Source organism: Nyctereutes procyonoides, unplaced genomic scaffold (assembly GCF_905146905.1).
Source record: "Nyctereutes procyonoides isolate TBG_1078 unplaced genomic scaffold, NYPRO_anot_genome, whole genome shotgun sequence".
NCBI lineage: Eukaryota > Metazoa > Chordata > Mammalia > Carnivora > Canidae > Nyctereutes > Nyctereutes procyonoides.
Genome location: NW_026575051.1, coordinates 66,334,247 through 66,355,066, shown reverse-complemented (window position 1 = coordinate 66,355,066; position 20,820 = coordinate 66,334,247). Strand labels below are relative to the sequence as shown.

The 20,820-nt window shown below is 43.2% G+C and overlaps 1 protein-coding gene across 1 annotated transcript in view; it reads right to left on the bottom strand.

Annotated features, from left to right (window-relative positions):
• LOC129512429 (coiled-coil domain-containing protein 162-like) overlaps positions 1-20,820 on the bottom strand; it is a 44,017-nt gene that overhangs the window by 11,802 nt on the left and 11,395 nt on the right. Inside the window, exons 6-10 of the mRNA XM_055329633.1 lie at positions 11,565-11,674; positions 4,005-4,154; positions 3,081-3,134; positions 2,256-2,423; positions 49-201 (exon numbers count right to left, since the gene is read on the bottom strand). Coding sequence (XP_055185608.1) covers positions 49-201; positions 2,256-2,423; positions 3,081-3,134; positions 4,005-4,154; positions 11,565-11,674 — 635 coding nt within the window. The remainder of the gene's footprint in view (positions 1-48; positions 202-2,255; positions 2,424-3,080; positions 3,135-4,004; positions 4,155-11,564; positions 11,675-20,820) is intronic.

Below are 20,820 nucleotides of genomic sequence, written 5' to 3'. Positions count from 1 at the left end.
ATGCTGGGATGAAATGCTGGTTTCCCATTGGTAAATGAAATCACGTACTTTGGCTGGGTTTTCTTTCGTTCCTTCATCAGGTCGAGCAGAGCCCCATTTTTTCTTGAGGCTCCTCAGATTGTCAATCCCTTCTGTTCTTACTTCGCCAATGAGCTCATATACTTTCTGGATTAAATTAATCTGATTCTCATCCAACTTTTCCTGCAAATTGCAGACTCAAGTTCAGGAAGGGCAGTGGAGGAAGAGTCATTTTGCCTTCTAAAACCCAACTTTCAGAAATGATTTCACATTAAAAAATCACCCACCCAATTATTCCATCAGGTATTATCTGGAAGTCTCAGTAGCAGCCCCTTTAGCATTGCCTTCAATCTGCAGGGCCTCATCATGTGGACCCTACACATCTTAGAGCCCCAGTTGTCAGATGCCAGGGTAAGTTGAGTGGATAGAAAAGTGGAAGGTGGGCAGCCCCGATGGCGCAGCCTTCAGCCCAGGGCCTGATCCTGGAGACCCGGGATCGAGTCTCACGTCGGGTTCCCTGAATGGAGCCTGCTTCTTCCTCTGCCTGTGTCTCTGCCTCTCTCTGTATTCTCATGAATAAATAAATAAAATCTCATATATATATATATATATATAAACCTTAAAAAAAGAAAAGTGGAAGGTCACAGGTGGAAAACTGAATCACCCCTCCTCTGGCAAAAGGTTGCTCAAGAATTCGATCCTAAGGATTTTTGCTATCAGGTTGACTCAGCAGAATCTGACCAGATAAAACACTATAGATGAGCCACTAATGAGGAACTACATTAAAAATAGATAAAGTAGAGGAAGGAATCAGGCTGGCTACCTTCCCATTTAGGTTCCAGCAGAAATCTCATTATGAAACAGCCTGTTCTGAATGGCTTGTGGATAATGGCTTGTGGTAAAAGGGCTTGATCGTTGCTAAGTACAACCACAGACCCTGCCTCCTTGGCTGAGGGGTGAGAGTTGGGTGTCCTCTCATCTCTGGACCACTTCCCTGGAGAGGAAAGCAGGAGCATGCTGCCCAGCTGGGCAGCCAGCAAAAGCTTCACCACCTATTTGGGATCCTAGAGTAGAACATGGATTCTCAGCTTTGGGGGGCCTGTGGAACTAGTTTAGCCTGAGAGAAGCAGAGAATCTATTTTCTGTCTAGGAATTCTGGTATAAGTAAAAAAAAAAAAAAAAAAAAAAAAACTCAAGAAAATGTTTAATAATTTCATACCCGAAAGATGACTTAGCAAATTCCAGATTTCACTGTCTATTCAACCTTTTCCTGGAGTACCAGGCCCAACGCATTTTGGTTTTGATTCTTTAATATTTGTAAGCAGTTGCATTTTTGTGGCCTCCTCATAAGTAAGAAGGAACCTCTAATCCTCTCTGAAATGACCAGGCCAAGGCAGAGCACTGGTGAAAGCTCCTCACGTAACAACTTCAGGGACCACCTAGAATGCCCCAGGAGAGACCATGCAAGTAAGGACTCATTTGGGGCTGGTTCTGGGCAACACCCAATAGCAGGAGAGGGAGCAGGTTTATACTGGAATTCACATTTGTGGGGCAGCTGGACCAGGCTCTGTGATGGCCCATTTTAGGCATGGAGCCTCCATCTTACAGCTGCTCAGATACCATAAGAAAGTAGCAGGCTTCCACAGTGCTGTGGACACATGGGCAGCCCACCACTCCTCTTCTGGATGGACCTTCACCAACAGATTAGCAGCTCCCTGACGCTCGATGTGAGAGAGAGGCTGGCAGGCATTTGGCAGGTTGAAAAAAAAAATCTCTGAAAGCTAATTCAAATTCCCAATCTTCCTAGTGAGCTTTCGGGACGTGCTATTGCTACTGACACTGGGGTCTGGCCTGGCTTAGGGCACTGTGCTCTCCCGATCAGATGGTTGTACTCAATAGGCAAAACAGTGACATCAGTCGTTGGGGTTTCGGAGAAGACAGCCCCACCTTCCCTTTCACAGCAATCAGATGGCAACAATGGCAACTGGCAGCAGGGTAAGGAAAATAGCAAATACCTAAATTGTCTAAAATTCAGTGTCTATCATGGCAAAATCATGACCACCCATTGCTGCCCCTCTCTGCAGTGAACGCTTAGAGCCAGAGAGCTCTAGGGCTGCACAGGCTCTTGTTACCACACAGCCCATTCTGTCATCGATCGCTCTGTGTGCAGCGTCTGTGGAGGTCACCCACACCTGGCTCCCACAGGACTGCCCAGATGTCCAACACAGGTCACTTACTTTTATGTGTAGACATGTCACAAACAAAGCTTGGACTAATGCTTCATATTCTTCCTGGACTTCTTGTCTAATCTGCTGTTTGAGATTCAGATTCTCCTCTTCCAAATCTGTGAGTCGAGCTCTCAGAGCCGTGATTTCCATGATCATATTATGACTGAGCTCTGCAACCTAACAGCAGAAATATTGTTTTAATGGAAAATAACTCAAGAAATCCACACTGCCACTACAGAACAGTTCTTTGTATATCAGTGTCAGGTTTGCTCTTCTACCTTGAATCTAACGAAAGAGGTAAACATCCTGTTGTACAAATATGAGCGGAAGAATCCAAGGTTGGTTTAAGGTCTCGGAACAGTGCCAGACACGTGGTAGGTGGCCAATGAATAGTTGCTGAATGAATGACCCCAGAAGAGACCCCGAAGCACTTTTTAATTGGATAAAACGCTTCAGCTGTCTTTGCCTCCATTTCCAAACTGGCCTTCTTTGACACCTCAGCCTAAATACTTTTTCTTTGGAATTCACTTAAACTGGCCTCAAAAGAAAAACAAAGCCTCCAACCCCAACCGAAAAGTAGCAACAAAAAGAAAAATCAAATCAATAAAAAATAAAACCACCAAAAAACTAAGAAAAAGAAAGCCCTTATTGCTTAAAAAGTAAAAACACACGCTACGTGTTTCTGCAGTGGATCTTCATTGATGAGACCTCTACGGGTCACTCTTGATGAGGGCACACACACAAAAAACACTAGGAAGTCCCCTGGCTGGCCACTGCTGAGACGGTGGATTTGTGAGATGGAAAAGGGAAACTTTTTGGTAGGAACTGACCTACCTGACCAGCACCGTCTTCAGGTGGATCTGAACCTCTTCGTATGATATCTAATTCCTGAAGAGGAGAAAACAGGCACAACCAAACTCAAACATTTATTCTTCCAACCATGGCTCAGTTCAGTACAACATGCTCCACACATCTATCTGTGTTAATGGAGCTTCATTTTTCGATCGTTGGGCTCCATGTGGAGCCTGACCGCGCTTATTGACCCACTGGACTGTAGGACGCCTAATGTGAGATCAGAAGACAGCATTAACTTCCAGATATCCACACTGTGCCAAAGACTTGGCTACAGGGAGAAGCCAAACTGGGGGTGAAGCCAAGACTCATTTGATATTTGAATGCTTCATTTGATTTTTTTTCAGACTTTTGCACTTTTCTTAGGTAAAAAGTAATATTACACTGAACCTCTGATGCAATCCATTTTAAAAGTATGCAGTCTAGAACAGGAGAAGTGACTCCTGGATCCCACCAGTGGGACTCATTTTAAGGAAATCTCAGTGAGACCCATGATGTGCATCTTGAAGATAGAGTTTACTCAAGGATCCTGGCTTCTCTGCTAGACCAGGAAGTGTGCGAAGTGCTTTATGTTTGCTGAGGTTAGAAGGTCAGCAATGCATCTTCCCTGGGGTGGGGTGGGGGCACGACACAGTCCCTTTGTCACTAACTTTATATTTCCCACTAGATACCTCCAAAGCACACACCCAGTGTTGCTGGGCCATCACCCCTGCAACTGAGACTACCAGAGCCCCCCCCAAAAAATGAACCAATGAGAAGAGACATTTGGGGAGTACCATTTACCCTCCAATCTTTCACAAAACAGCTCCCCCCCCCCCCCCTGCTTTAGTCTCCTCTTTGGAGTGACTCCTGGGCCTCCCTACTCACACCTCTCCCATCACACTTCTTGTCTCCCTGGGGACATACTTGCTCTTTCTGGCAGAGCTTCTGCCTAGCATGCTCCAACACATGCTCATAACACATGGAATAGCTCTCGAAGTTGCTGCGTTCTCTTGCCATCACATCACAACCCAAGGAGAGGAGGCAGGCCTCAAGGTGATCTTTCCTGAAAGTGATCTGAAAAGGAAGGGGCATTATTTACAGCAGCTCTAGCAGGATAACCTCACCATGCCAGGGCACCTGTTGCCTGGGCTCACAGACCCACGTCCATTTCTCCTCCACAGAAAAACACGGGCTCTCACCTTGCAGGTCCCTTTCGGGTCTGCTCTTAGTATTTGCAGGTAGAGACAAGAGTACAAGGGGAAGCCTATATGCCACATATCTAAGTACTCTGGATGCTTAATGGTTATAAATCAAAATAATAAGCTACTAATTCTCCTACTTTGAAAAATAGGTCTTCAAAACAACTTGGAAGGCCAGGCTTGAATTTCTCATTCTTGGGCCGCTCTGAGTTCTTTGCTGAAATGTGGTGGCTTGGAGAGAGCTGGTCACCGACCTCTAGGTTACGGTATGATCCCCTTGTCTTCCCACCTCTGGCCTCACATGTATGTAAACAGACACTCCGGCTATCTACAGCCCTACACAGCTGCCCTTGACCACTCCTGAGGCCAGGGTATGCACACTGGCAGTAAGGTCCACTCTCCCTGAGGGGAGCAGGATCTGGGGAATTTTCAGGGAGGAATCCCAGGAATTCCTAAAGCGTGGTCTAGAAAGAAGGCCAGAGATCTGAGTGGGCATATCGCCTTGGCTGTGGGTACTTCTCACCCTTTGAGGAAGAGTGGGGTTAGAGAAGAGCCAGAGAAGGCCTCTGAAGAATGAGCATCTGGCAGGGATCCCTCTTGCTCTGGTTGAAGGGCCTTACTGCTACTCTCTTGACAGTCCCATTCCTTCCCTTTCTCTAAGAGATTGGGCATTCTTTTGAAGAGGTAGCCATTATGGAAGAGGGGAAAAAGTTCACCCCTCCAAGGCTCTCAAGAGAAATGGGAGCCCATATGTTGGAGATAGGATAGATCTACCTGATTGGAACCTGCATGTCCTAATGCTTGTGTGTGTGCGTCTATGTGTCCACATCAGTGAGCACATCTCTGTGCATCTGTGGATATGTTTGTGTGTCTGTGTCTGTATCCATTATGTGTATAGTGTATCTATGGCTCTCTGGGTGTGTCTCCATCTGTGACCATCTGTACATATCTCTGTGTCTATGTGTGTTCCTTTGTGTGTATCAGTGAGTGTGTCAGTGTGTATCTGGGTGTCTTATGGGGCCCAGACCCAGCCTGCATGCTTACATGAGCTTCCTCTGTGACACTTCCAGGGTCAGGAGGGCTCCAGGCTCCCTGGCAGGATGCAACAGAAGCTTTTGGCCTGGGGTGGGTCCTGTGTCTCTGACTTGATTGTCCCAGTGAGGCCCAGTACACCGTGCTCTTGGTACAACCTCAGCGCCCCCACTGACTTCCAGAGAAAGCCCAGTCTGGCTTTGCCACGGCGAGTTATTGAGGCAAACTAGCAGAGATGGCCAAAAGTGATAAAACTCAGTACTGATGGAGTGAGCAAAGTGGCTCGCTCAACGCTGCCGATGGCAGGGGAAAATAGTGTGGCATTTTGGGGGGCAGACTAGCTGTTTCTATGAAAAGATTTTAAAATGTTCATGCCCTTTGGCCCAGGAATTCCTCTTTTAGAACTTTATCTTTAGGGATAATTAAAGTGACACACAAAAAAACATATGTGAGCAGATGTTCTTTACAGTAGCCTTCCCAAGAAAAAGAGCAATGGAAAAGATCAAAAGTGCCTAATAAAGGGAAACAGGTCGAATCTTTCTCACTTGTCTGCACAATGGGATACTAGAGAGCCACCAAAAATTATGCTGTGGACATATGTTCATTGACAAGGAAACATGTTGGTAACATGTACTCGAGTGAAAACAAGTACACTATAATAGAATAATTTAATTTGGTTTTTAAAAGTTAATGAACAAAGAAAATTATGAAGTTTGGAAGGAAATATGCCAAAATAATAATAGGCGTTATCAATGAGGGTAAGCTAATGAGTATGTTTTCTAATACATCGTATTTCTATTTTCTAATATAATCAGAACACGTATCCATGATTAAGATAATTTTATATAAGAACGGGCATATAAATAAAATGTATATCCTGATGAAAAGATAGGAAAGCTTTTGTAGAGATCATCACCCACAGCAGCTTGGCAGGGGGCATTGAAGAGATACAGATTGGAAACTGTAGATGAACACGTCTGCTCATGGGGAATTTAGTGAACAGGAGCCAGGCAGTCAGGGGAGGGCACTTGGCATCCTTCTCTCATTCTCTGGGGCTTCCTCTAGGGGTCCCATAAGGGGCGTGGGAGTAAGGGCAAGCCACCCCGCTCTGGAAAGGGAGCAGGAGGACAGCCAGATTTAGCTTCTGACATCAAGGCAAGGGGAACCAAGATTCCATCCCCTGGTTCTTGACTTCTTTATGGTGACAGGGTCGAGGCGATGCAAATTTAGTTATGACAAAGGAAACACTTCCCAGACTGAATATGGTGAAAGCCTGAAACATTGAGAAGTCATGAGACCACATCCAAGGCCATCAAAATGTGGCTGGTGACCCCTTCCAGGTGGGCTGGGTTCAGTGCCTGGAATCAGCCACAGGGACTCACTCCTCACTGTCCTGGACAGCAGTCTCTCTCTCTCTCTCTCTCTTCTAACGATCTCTTATTTATTTAAGATTTATTTATTTATTTATTTATTTATTTATTTATGAAAGAGAGAGAGAGCGCGCAAGTGGGGAAGAGGATCAGGAGAAGGAGAAGCAGACTCCCTGCTGAGCAGGGAGCTCAGTGCAGGGTTCGATCGCAGGACTCTGAGCTCAGGACCTGAGCCCAAGCAGATGCTTAACCTGCTGAGCTACCCAGATGCCCCGGACAGCAGTCTCTGGATCTAAGCATTCCATTAAGGCCTCCAATGGCTTTTTAGCAAGGCAAACGCTTCTCAAACTAATGTCACCACAGCCACCATGGTAGATATAAGATCCCAAACAAACAGAAATGCAGCCTTGGACATCAATGGCTTTCTGCCATCCCTTCTTAGCCAGCGTGATACTTTACCCAGTAAGGGTGAGGCACCTCTGGGTGAGTCTGTATTATACCAGAGTGTAGGAATGGCCAGGACTCCTCTTGAGCATCTCAAGAGGCCAGAGAAATTGTCTTTTGTTACTGGGTTTCTTAAAAGCTGTTCTGCAACCTACCCTTGCCTTCCTAGGTCACTAAATGTCAACTCTGTGTCAAAATGCAGCATGGAGTGGGTTCATCTGTCAGCTTCCCCCTCAAGGCAGGCCCCTGGGTTCATAAAAACCACAGAGCAGCTGTGAATAAATGGTCATAAAAACCATGACCTCCAGTGGGCTGATTCCTTCACCAACAGTTAAGCCTGAACTGTGATGAATGGCAATGGCTGGAAAATCACCAGAATATTCTGGAGAGCCAGCCTAGGGTGAAGCATGGAAGGTGCTAGGCCTTGTTATGGCAAAATCTGGCTCTGCTAGGAGCAAATTGCACCTCCTTAGTGTGTTTCATCTTGGAGCCCCTCATAATTGGCCTAATATCAGGCACACATAAGGGGTTTTGATGATGTTTCTAAAAAACCCACCTCTGCTGATAAAATGCTTCAGTGACGTCCCACTGACTCTGGGATGAAATCAGACTCCTTAGGGATTGCCTTCAGGCCATTCAGTTACTGGCCCCGTCTATCTTTTCAATGTCCTCCTCTGAACTCTGCTACATTTCCTTCTTACATTTCTCTGCCTTTCTTCCCCAGCCCTTCTTCATCTGGCTAACTCCTATTTGCTTTAAGACTTGGCCCAAACAACACTTCCTCCAAGAAGTCTTCCCTGACTATTTCTTCCCTACGCCCTAGGTGGTTGTATCTCCTGTGTATGCCTCTTTCAAAGCATGTAATGTGAAGTGCCTTTTCCTGACACTTCTGGGTCATCTGATTCCATAAGCTCTTTGAGGGCAAGAACTGTGCCTTTTGCCTTTAATCTAATAAAGTGCCTAGAAAAAAAAAGTAGGACTCTACAAACACTTGCTCAATGAGTACTGTATGACTGTTGGCATATGAATGGAAATGGTTCTGGAATCAACACAATAGATTATAGTTCTGATTTTCAATAAAGGTCAGTTTCTAAGTTTAGGTCAGTGTGTTTGGTATAAAATTTGGGCAAGATGGTAGAACTTATTGCAAAGATTGGTTTTCTAGAATTTGGAGAAGGAATCAAAGATCAGTAGAGGCCAATATGGATTCCAGAAAACTCAGGTTAGATGAGCCTTTTCCTCAGGAAATGCAGCACAGCGTACCTGGATTTCAGCAGGATATCTGGACAGGTTTCTCCTGATGTCCTTGTGGAACAGTGGAGAACATAGGCTGGGTATCGGTACAACTGGATGGGCTGCTGGCCACTGACAGCCTGTGCCCAGAGAGTATGGTCCGCCTGAAGGGGACCCAGAGTGGGGAGCACAGGATTGGGGCCTGTCGTGGCATACACTGTTAGTAATGATTTGAATGAGGATACCAAGGACAGGCTGACGAACTCATGAACTTGGGAGGGAGAGAGAGTGTGCTGGATGTAAAATATCCAGATTTTTAAGGATTTCAAGGAGTTTAGAATGGGTCAAATTGAATAAGAACAAGGCTACTAATATGGCGGCAGCAGGATGCCTGAAGACAATGTGTGGGCTTCAGGTGACTGTTAGCCTAACGAGTCATCAGCGTAGTGGCTGCCAGTACCCAGCATACTCATGGGCATTCATCAAAGCACAGCACACAGGACACATAGGCTTTCTGCTCGTCAGACAATCTTGAGTTTAGAGGGGACTGAGCAGAATGGTAGGGCTGCTCATATAAAGTGATTGAAGGAAATGAAGGTAACTTAGTCTAAAGAAGAGAAGGCTGGGCTCAGGTCCTGGATGTTTGCTTATGCAATCTGTGCTCCGCACAGAGGCACCCAGGTAAGGGAGGAGCACAGCGCCTGCTCCCTCTCCCAGTTCATGGCCTGGGCTGGGGCTGCACCCATCTGGAGGAAGGAGTAACGATTTGTAGCCCACCACCCAGGGGAGCGCCCTTTTGGGTTTGTGCTACTAGGGCAGGCCCTTCATTGTAGTTTTACCGAGGCCTCACACATGCTAGCAATGGTGCTAATTGAGCTCCTCTGACTGACCTGCCTTTAGATACCTAAAGGCTTCTTGTGAGGGGTCACAATCATGATCTGTGGTGTCCCAGGGACAGAACTAGGATCCATGATGGAGGTGGTGGGGAGGCCAAATCCAATTCAGGAAGATCTCCTTGAAACAAGAGCTGCCAGGAATGGCTGGGGAGGGGGGTGGGTTTGGAAGAGAGTGAGTTCCCTGTCATTGCAGATGATCCAGAAGAAGATAGAAGTCCAGGCACAGAGTTTGGAGGGATCTAACATCCTGGAGTCCTCTCATTCCAAGACACAGGCAGGCAGATACCAACCTCTTCAGTGCACCTTGGGTTTCAGTTATACCCAATATGGGTTTGCCCTGATATCCACATTTCTTTCCTAGACAATCCCATCTTCAACATTGGAGTAAAGTTATATACATATGGGTTGAGCAGATCTTGAGCCACAAACTCAAGACCTCAAACTCAAAAAAACTTTTTTTGTTTGTTTTGTGGTAAAATATACATACCATAACATTTGCCATTTAAACTGATTTTTTTAAAGTAATCTCAACACTCAAGGTGGGGCTTGAACTCTTGACCCCAAGATCAAGAGTCAGCTCTTGGTCTACTAACAGAGTCAGCCAGGTGCCACAGTTTAAACATCTTTAAGTGTAAAGTTCAGTAGCATTAAGTACATTCACACTGTTGTACAATCCCTAGAATCCTTTTCATCTCGCAATACTGAAACTCTTATTCCTACTAAACACCAACTCTCGTTCCTCTTCCCCCAGCTTCTAATAACCACCGTTCTACTTTCTGTGTCTATGAATTTGACTATAGTAGGTACTTCATAGAAGTGGAATCATGCAGCATTTATGCTTTTGTGACTGGCTTTTTTCACAGTGAAGAAGGTCTTCAAGGTTCATCCATGATGAAGCACAGGTCAGAATATCCTTCCTTCTTTAAGGACAGCCACAAATTTTTTTGCTTCAAACCTGTTTCTAAGCACGTCCCACCCTAATCACCTCTGTACCTCTGGCTGAGAACCTCTGAGCTGCAGGGACCACAAGGAACCACTTCACCCCCTCATCAGAATACACAAGGACCATATTTGAGTATAATTGAAAACTTAAATGAAAGATACGTAAATCATCAAGCTCCGAGAAAAAAAATGTGTCCCCAACCAAGCTAGAGAATTCTCTATCTTGTAATTAAAAACTGAAGTGTTTATTATGAAATTATGGGGAATATTTGAAGAGCTTAGAAAAATATAACTTTGAGGGAAATAATTGTTTTTAAAAAGCATGTTTTGCTAAATCAGGTTTTAAAAAAATGATTGAATTTCAAAGGCAACTGGATTCATAGCTACCTAATGTACTTATGCTTCATTTGTTAATGATCCTAAAGCTCTGCTATGGCCAAATGTCACATATACTCTCTTATTTTGCCTTTTCAGCACTGTTTAGAAATAATCAACAGTTGAAAATTCTAAGAACTGTGTGTATGCGTATTGTATGTATTAAATACATATTATTGTTATATATTATGTAGAGCTGTTATGGATTTAAATATATATACACACACAAAAAAATTGTTGATACTGGCTTCCTTTGTGGAGGAGTAGCTGGGGATGGTAGAGTGAAGGAGTAGAAATGTTACCTTTCTGATAGTTTTTGTTTTTGTTTTGTTTGTTTTTGTTTTTGTATTGTACATTAAAAACAATGTTTCCTAGGTAGTGGAATTATAGGCTATTAGAGTTTCTCTCTTCCAAATTTTCTATATTAAAAAAATCAACACAGGGAGTGCCTGGGAGGCACAGTCAGTTAAGCGTCTCACTCTTGATTCCCGCTCAGGTCATGATCTCGGGGTTGTGAGATAGAGCCCTGCATGGGGGGCTCTGCACTGGGCAAGGAGTCTGCTTGAGATTCTCTCTCCCTCTCCCTCTGCCCCTCCCCCCCACTCTACACATGTGCACGCACTCTCCTTCTCTCTCAATAATAAAATAATAAAATAAAATAATCAACACAGGAAATGTTGCTAAAAAAAAACTTGTTCATCAACAAACTCCGAGGTTACTTTAAAAAATTGGCCAAATCTGATATTAACCACCAGATATTAATTAATCTGATACTAATTTCTCTCCCATACTTTATTAGAAATCAATCTTTTTCCAAAATTAAAATGATAACAAGTGATTACTACTTTGAGTTAGGCCTCAGAATTTGTATCTTTATTCTAAGGGAGTAAAGGAAGCATTAGGAGATGTCTTAAGGGGTAAGTCTTCCTTGTTTGGGTTTCTGTTACAAAAAAAAAAACAACACTCTAAAATGACTTGACGTTCAATACATACCTCTAGTCCACCATCCTGGTAGTTTTCCATTAATCTCTGCATAAATTTCTCAACTATTTGTGGTCTGCTAACTGAAAAGTTTTCTTTCATGACATGGTGCTTCCAAAGGTCTAGGAGGAGAAACACACCAATGCAAATATCATGAAACATTGAACAATAATTAATGGCTACTGTCTGAGATGTATCACTGGACGCAAAAAGCTGTTATTTCCAAATACACAAAAACTAATGGGTGAGTCAGGGGGAGGAGGGGAAGGTGGTTGAGGACACAGAATCCTCCAGAACATAGGAATAAGGAAGATCTCTAACAAGATTCCTGATGAAAAGATTTGGAAAAGAACCTCTGAAGCCCAGTGAACAATATTTGTTAAGTCCTGAATCAAATGTTATTGTTGGTCCAACATGACATCCCTTTTCATTAAGTTCCTACATATATCTGAACAATTATCTTGGTCTAATACAACTAAATAAATGGAGAGCTATTATATTTACCATCACAGACTAGGAATGTTGAGAGCTGACAGATTATGGATTGAAGGGCAACAGGTTGACACATGAGATGAGGCATATACATAATTATTCAAAGTAGTATTGCTTAGGACAGCAGTAGCTTGGAAGCAACACAAGAACTATGGTATATCCTTTTTTCTTTTTCTTTTTATATCAAATCATTTATTTTTTGTATTACAAAAACAAAATAAATCCAAGCAGGTAAAGAAATAACCATATTGTTTTAAGCGTCTCATTCTGGATTCTGTGGTATATACTTCCAGTGGAATAGCATGCAGCTATAAAAAAGAGAGAAACTTCTCCACGCGTTGATATGAAAATAACTGTAGACTGTTACGTGAAAAACGCAAGGTGAAGAGCAGTGAATATGAAATGTTATCTTTTATAAGAAAGATGTGATAAATATAATAAAGGAGGGGATTTCAAGCTTATTCAAGATTATTGCTCCAGAAATTCAGCATTTTCCAGTATCACTTCTCCCTTCTTTCCTGGGTCATTCACAATAGCACACATTATTTCTTCCACTTCATAAAAATTCTTTCTTGACTCCATGTCCCCTGTCAGCTATTGCTTCATTTCTTTTTTTTTTTTTTTTTTTTTTTTTTTTTGGCAAAACTCACAGAAAGAAAGGCCTGTCTTTACTGTTGGTGACTTTTCTCAAAATCTTTCTTAAGCCTACTCCTCTAGCTTTTACCCCCACTGCTTCTCTGAAACTGACTTGTCATAAATATCAATGACCTCAACAGGACTCAAAATATTCGTTTTACTCAACTACCAGAAGCATGTCACATAATTTGTCACATTCCTCCTGCTTGAGAGACTTTCATCACTAGACAGTGGGATACCACTCTGTCCTAGTTTTCTCCTACCTCACTGTTTGTTCCTATTAGGTCCCTTTTGCTGGTTTTCCTTTCCCCTCCCTACCTGCAGCTCTTAACATTAGAGTGTCCTAGAACTCAGCCCTGGGTTCGCTTCCCTTTTTCCTATCTACACTCACTCCCTTGGCCATTTCATCTAGCCTCATGACTAAATATCATCCATATGCTGACAACCTTCACATTTAGATCCAATACTCACTTGGCATCTCTTCCTGGATGTCTAAAAGGCATTTCAAAGGTCATTTGGGTATAAATAAATTCTTGATCTTCCCTCCATAACTTGCTATCTCAGTTGATGATGGCAATTCTACTTTCCTAGTTTCTCAGGTCAAAAGTCTTGGGCGTTATCATGGACTCTTCTCTTTCTCCCACACTTGATACACAATCCATTATGGGCTACTTCGATAATATGCCCTGAATCTGACCACTTGGTATTTCCACTGCTCCCAAACTTGTTTGAGCCACCATCTCCTCTTGCTTGGATTATTACAAGAGGCTTCAAAGCAGCCTCTCCTTTCTCTTACCTTTTTTCCTTTATAATCCATCGTCAACACAGCAGCCAGAGAAATTCCATTAAGATATATCAGGTCAGGGGCACCTGGGTGGTTCAGTCGGTTAAGTGTCCGACTCCTTGATTTTGGCTCAGGTCATGATCTTGGGGTCGTGAGATTAAGTCCCACGTTGGGCTCCATGCTTAGCAGGAGGTCTGCTTGAGATTCTCTCTCTCCCTCTCCCCCTCCCCCTCTCCCCTCTCAAATGAATAATCTTTAAAAAATGAAATAAAATAAAATAAAATAAAATAAAATAAAATAAAATACGTCAGATCATGTCACGAAAAATCTGGCACAGCCTCCCCATTACATTCAGAGTAAACACTAAGAGTAGGCTCTGCATGATCCGTCATCTTTTCATTCTTCCTCTCTGGTTTCATTTCCTACTGCTTTCCCTCACTCTCTCCACTCCCACCACACTTGAGTCTTTCTGTTCCATAAAATGGTAGGCACGCTCTGCTTAGGTCCTCTGTACGGGCTGTTCTTCTGTATAGGCTGTTCTTTTGTCTGTTTATCTGTCTGCCCAGATACCCACATAGCTACTCCCTCATGGCCTTCAAGCTTTGCTCAATGTATCACTCTCTCTGTGAAGTCCATCCTGATTACCCTATTTAAAATTGCAAGATGGACCCTTCAAACCTCCACCACCACCATCCTCCTTATTTTCTCCATTATTTTATTTCTTATGTTTATTGCTTACTATCTGTCTATCCCCTTCTAGATGATAAACTCCACAAGAGTAAGGAGTTTTGCTCCATGAAAGTAAGGATGTTTCTCCCAAACAGTGCCTAAAATATAGTAGTCTAGCACATACGAGGTGCTCAGTAAATAGATACTGAATGAGAGAATGATTTAGCGTATGCATAAAGAAGCACTGACAGTATATATTAAAACTAATAAAAATGGTTACATGGGTGGCAAAAGGAGGTCAGTGGTGGTAACTAGATCTCTAAATACATACATTTTTTGTATTGTTTTGATTTTTGAACCAGGTGAATGTATTTGCTGTTAAGAAAATCAAACTTAAAAATATTATGACAGTGCTCGAGCTGTGGAAATGTCAACACTCCTTAACTTCCATATGGAAGAGCAAAAGCACACGTGTATGTTTACTTATGTTGGGTAGGGCCTACTTTCTTGTGCACGGCCCCAGCGGAGTCTTGGAACAAAGAGAAACCTATGGACTCAGAGGTAGAAGCCAAGCCCCGCCCCACTCCCTTTTCTGTTGTGGGGTTGCTGGCCATCAGCAAGAGTACACACAGGGCCACTCCCTGTCCCCAGCTGTTTCTCATTTCAGATGTGATTTCCTATTCTTACTTTCATTTTTCTGACAGGAAACTTGGTGGATGCTAGAGGAAACATCCGGCACAATCCTCTCGGAAATGTGGATACGACAGAGCAGGAGCCCCTGGTATTTATGTTATTTATGTTATAAATTATGTTATTAATTGGGTGGTCCTGATTTTGAAAATGGGGTTCCAGAATTCTTCTACAATTGGCTATTTTCCATCATAAACATATACATCTGCCTTTGTTTTTCCTTTGGGATAATAAAGGTGAGTAGACCCAACACCATTGTCTTGGTATAGTTGGAGTGGAAAATGCAGAAGAGTTAATGTGCCTAGAAGTTCACACTTCTTAAGATGTTTAAGACAGTTAGAAGTCTAAGCTTTGACAAAATAGAGCTTATGCATATTTCAGAAATTCTTCAGACAAGAAATTGGATACTTTTTCCAGGGTAGTTTAACTTTAGGTTTCTGGCTCACAGAAAAGCCACATACTTCTGGTTTGGGGGCGATCACCTGGCAAATGCCCACGGAGCTGGTTTGGGGTTTAGCTCTGGGCTCAGCTGAAGGGGAAGTATTTTACCAAAGTGCTGGGAAATCTTCCCGCCATGCTTCTTCCTCATTAGTTCAAGTTCAGACCTGCAAGTACTTCTGTAGGCAGGAGTCAGGGGAAGCCAGGGAGAGTAGAATTCATCCAAGAGAAGTAATTCCTGGCCAAGTGGAGTTGGTGGTCTCCAAATGTGTCTCACTCTCAGTGTGAGTGTGGTCAAGGCTTCTTTAAGATGAAGCAGGTTTTGACAGCAGCATGGAGGTGGGAAGGAGACAGCACACTGGAGGTTAAATTAGGGTTTTATTCTTTCTCTCACTGTGTTCCCAGGTCCTTTGACTGAAGGAAACTTTGACTTCCTGGTGGCCAAACCACTTCCCCTCTCTCCCTCTATGAACACCCCCCCCCACCCTCCAGTCAAGCCTCCTGTCTCTAGAAAAGGTAGCATTTCACTTCTCTAACACAAGCACCAGCTTCCACACCTAAGTGGTTCCTGGGTCCTGACCCAAGCAGAACCGAAACTTGAAGCACACAACTGCCAACCAACATTCTCCCGACCAGCCAGGGGTCTCCAAGAAGGTGGGTAGGTTAAAACCTTGTTGCTTCAAGCATATGTATGTATGTATTTTGTACTGTATTTCTCAAACTGCTCCCTAGAACACTAGTCCCTTGAGTTGATGATAGGTATTTGCAAAGGGCAAAAAGGGTTCTGTGGTCAAACAAATTTAAAGAACATTTCAAGGGGCCAGGGGTTGGGGTAACTGGATGATGGGCATTAAGGAGGGCACTTGATGTAATGAGCACTGGATGTTATACGCAACTGGTGAATCACTAAACTCTACCCTGAACCTAATAATATACCATATGCTAACTAACTTGGATTTAAATTAAAAATTTTTTAAAAATAAAGAACATTTTCTACTCTCTCGTCTGGAGCTTTATAAGTACACACTATGATAGTAAAGGCTCTGAGAAGGTCTGGAGCAAAGAAACCACAAGCTTCCCAAACTTATTTTGACAAAAACCAACCAAACAAACAAATAACCCCCACCCCCACCACCAACCCCTGTAAAATGCAATACAAATCCTTTTATACAGTGAAAAATCAAGAGTGTTGATTGATCGAAAGAAGTCTGTTAAAGTGGAGAATGTTTAAAAAAATGACTTGCAGTATCTTAAATATTTTACTTAAATTAAAAAATATATACAAACAAATATGCAAACATTTGCCAATTTTCTAACACAGAACTTAGGCCTTTTCTTTGTATGTACCCACTCACTGGAGTTCTGTACTATCTTTCTTCTATAAACCATAACACATTGTGTGGTTTTCTAGTGTGCTGTCTGTTGGTTTGCTTGTTTCTTTCTTTTTTATGGAGACAAAATTAAGAGACCATGAAACAATCTCAACATATAATTTTTTAGGGCAGTTTGAGGTTCATAGAAAAATTGAGCAGAGAGTACAGAGGGTGCCCATCTATTTCCTGCCCCCCACCCCCCAACACACAGCCTCCCCAACTATCAACATCCCACATCAGTGTGGTATGTCTGTAAGAACTGATGAGCATACACTCCCATGTCATCATCACCCAGAGTCCATAGTTTACACTATGGTTCACTGTTGGTGAAACTATGGGTTTGACAAATGTATAATTGGCATCTACCCACTATTATATTATCATACAGAATAGTTTCACTGCCTTGAAAATCCTCTGTATTCTGCCCATTTATCCTTCTCTCCTGTCTAGACCCGTGGCAATCATTGACCTTTTTACTGTCTCCATAGTTCTATGTTTTCTCAAATGCCATATAGTCGGGATCATACAATATGTAGTCTTTTCAGGTCGCCTTCCAACATTTTTATCCATGTCTTTTCATGGTTTGATAGCTCATTTCTTCTTAGCATGAAATACTATTCCATTGACTGGATGTACCACAGCTTACCCATTTCGACTTGGTTTTATAGAACAGATCTCTTTTTTTGTACTCCCATTTCTTTGATTTCCACAATAATTAACACAATGTGGTTCCACTGTACTCAAACCACAATGACAAGCAAAACTGGTATGAACAGGTTTGGAGCAAACAATGACCAGTGATGCTGGGTAAACATAGGTAACCCGAAGACTGTGATTAGTATTTTGCCAGCTTGTGTTACCAAGGGAATGGAAAGCTTCAGGTAAGCCTGTGAGCCTGTTATTGTAGGGTGATTGAGAGAACGACTGCACTAACATGTTGAGAAACTGGTGTTCTGGGGCACACCGCTGGGAATGCTGGCCTTGACCAGGCTGTCTTAAGGGTTCGGAAAGTGCTTCCTTCAAGCGAGACATTGTCTGCTCACTGTTAACATGTGTGTATTTATGTATTTCTAATTACCTACGGTACTATCACTGGCTAATATCGTATAGCATGACATACCTAGGATGAAGCTCATCAACAATGAGAATGGATCTCAATCCACATTCCTAAGAGCTTTCTCGACCTTTTAAAATTTTTTGTCTGAGGATCCCTGGGTGGCTCAGCAGTTTAGTGCCTGCTTTCGGCCCCGGGCGTGATCCTGGAGTCCCGGGATCAAGTCCCACATTGGGCTGCCTGCGTGGAGCCTGCTTCTCCCTCTGCCTGTGTCTCTGCCTCTCTCTCTCTCTCTCTCTCTCTCTCTCTCTCTCTGTGTCTCATGAATAAATAAAATCTTTAAAAAAATAAAATTTTTTGTCTGACTTCTTATCAGATGTGGTTATCTCTTTAACCTCATAACGTGGCTGATGATAAACATGTACCAGGATTAGAAGTGTCTTCACTATTTCTTAGTGCTTGCTTGTGGATTGCCTGCAAGTAGTCACTTGAGGACACCTCAGTGTGGAGTGTGACATGTGACTTCTTACATATGGATTTAATCTATTTAGAAGTTCTAACATTTTCTCCCACACCCTTGGGATATATGCACTCCACTTTGGAGATTGCTGACCTTATAAATGCTCAGAGAAGTTGAGAAAATCAATTAAGAAGGACTTCAATGCCAAAATGTCAAATGTGGGGAACAGCAGAGCCTTTTTCAATCAGCGGAACCCATCTCTCTGCTAAGCCAAGCCCAGAGGCTTAACAAGGATGTCTGGAGCTACTTTTTAAAGTTCTCAGGGGAGCACTAGTTCAACTACCACAAACTAGCACTGGACCCGGTGTGGCTGCCACATTTTCAGATGCTCACTGATAAACTGGAAACTCTTTCAGAAGTTATACAAGAAGATTAAGCCCCAAGACAAAGTGGGAAGGAGGGAGAAGATAGAGAAGGATTGGAGCGTTTCTTTCTGGCTGGTAACAAATGTAGACACCAGAGATGTCAGGCAGGGAGAGAGGAGACCCCGAGGGAAGGACAAGAGCCTGAGATGTCCCCTGGGTTTCAATACTCTCCATTCCCAGCTTCTTCTGTAGAAACTCCTAGCCCAAAGTTAACCTTGACCACAAATGGTGGTCTCTGCATGAAGTGGTCTCTGTTGGAAGCCCCGTCCACTATGGTTGCTTCTTGCTGAGATGAACAGTAGGTGGGTGGGGATTCCAAGGTTTTATTGCCTTCTTTGAAGGTTCCTGGTCCACAGGGGTCTCAGGAAGACTACACTGATGAAATGTCTATCAAAGCACCCCTGGTACACAGTGGGGACTCCATCACTTGCCCTGGGGGAACTCACTACCGGAGGATACCCACATTGAGTTATGCCTAACAGACCAAAAACAAAACCAACAGTAACACAACACCTTTACGATTGGTATTTGTTTTAAAAGTCATGAGTATAGACTCTGAACGAGAGTTTAGAATTGGCCAGTACACTGTAACCAAAGTAAATTTTGATAATATCAACCTTATGACCATTAAAAATAACTCTACCCCTCTCCTCTGCCTGACTCCTACCAGCCTTTTACTGAAGGCTCTTTCCAAGCACCACCGAGAAGCACTCTGCACAAGGCAGCACACAGCAGAACTGCAAAGCAAAAATGCTTCCTCCCTTGCCCCCCCATCCGGGTGTCTCATTAAAACCACAGCCTGAAACATGCAGATGGTTGCACCTGCTGCGTGCTTGTGGATTTTCTCCCAAGCCTCGAAGGGAGCCGCCTGGATGCAGCAAACACAGCACAAACAACAGATGCTCTGTGTCTTGTTAAATGTTCTGTAATTGAAGCTCAACCTCACTCAGCTCTCTGGTGACATTTAGCTCTCTGGTGACATCCCCAGCTGAGAAGTGGCTTGCCCTCTCACTGCATGGCCTTTTGCCAAAGTCCTTTGTGCAGAATTCAGTTACTCAAAGTACTGATAAAAGCAACAATGTCTTACATGAGGACATAGATTATTAATTCACAATACAATGTCTGTGGACTTTGTCTCAAAAGGAAAACCTAATTTAGTTTGCTAATCAAACAACTTCTCCATAGTTTAAAGGCTGTGGACTTTCCTATAGAATTAGTAGGATTAGGAGTAGACATTGTAGTTTAGACAGGATCAGTTATATAATCAATGGCACCCTGTGCAAAATTAAAATGCAGGGCTTCTTATCCAAAAAGCAGGGGGAAAGAAGTACTACTTATAGGTACTAAAATACAGTGTTTTATTTCTTCTGCAATCTCTCTCTTGACCTGTCATGGTATTTTTATTTGTTTTTAATGTTGCACTCCCCAGGCATGGGAATGCTCACAAGGCAAGTGCGACCCTCACAGGCATCCAGGGGCTCCACCCTGTGATCGGAAGCATGAGTATATGTGCAGGTGCTGGATGGTGGCCCCATATGTCCTGGCGAGGGGCAGAGAAGTTGAGCCAGACATCGTTCCTTCCTAGGGGCTCACTGTGGACAGGCAACCCCAAGGGTATTGTAACCTCTGTATAAATCAAAGGATAGGCAATAGGCTTGCTCCCATTGAATCCACCCATCAGATGTACCATGATGTTGCCAGACTAGAGTCCTTGAAATACTACCAGGCACACATATCCTGATCTTCCTCCTGCTAGGGCTCCCACTGAAGCGGAGGGCAGCAGCAATTGCTGCATGGGGATGCTGAGGGGGAGGTTAGGGATGCCTCGGGTGCCAGAGAGCAGAGGAGTAGGCAGCAAAGAACCCCTCCTGGCATGGTGGGGAGGCAGTAAAAAGTTGGACTATGTATAAGGCAAAGGCTCCGAGTTCTTGGTGCATGCTCCATTGACTTACTGAATTCCACTTGCAAAACACAAATTTTAAGTTAAAATTAAGTATTTCAAGATGGTACTCATAGGACATTAAGTCCCAAGTACTCCTGAGTCCCATGTGAGTGCAACGATCACATGTCCATGAAGTGATCCTGACTTTAGACTTCAGATGAAAGGAAATAATTGTGATTGACTTCCTACCCCAAATACATGTATTTGTAAGATGTTGACATATATGTCATATACATGTATTGCATATATATGTACACTAGATATATTACAAATAAGAAAAGCATATGTGTCTTACCCATTTCAAC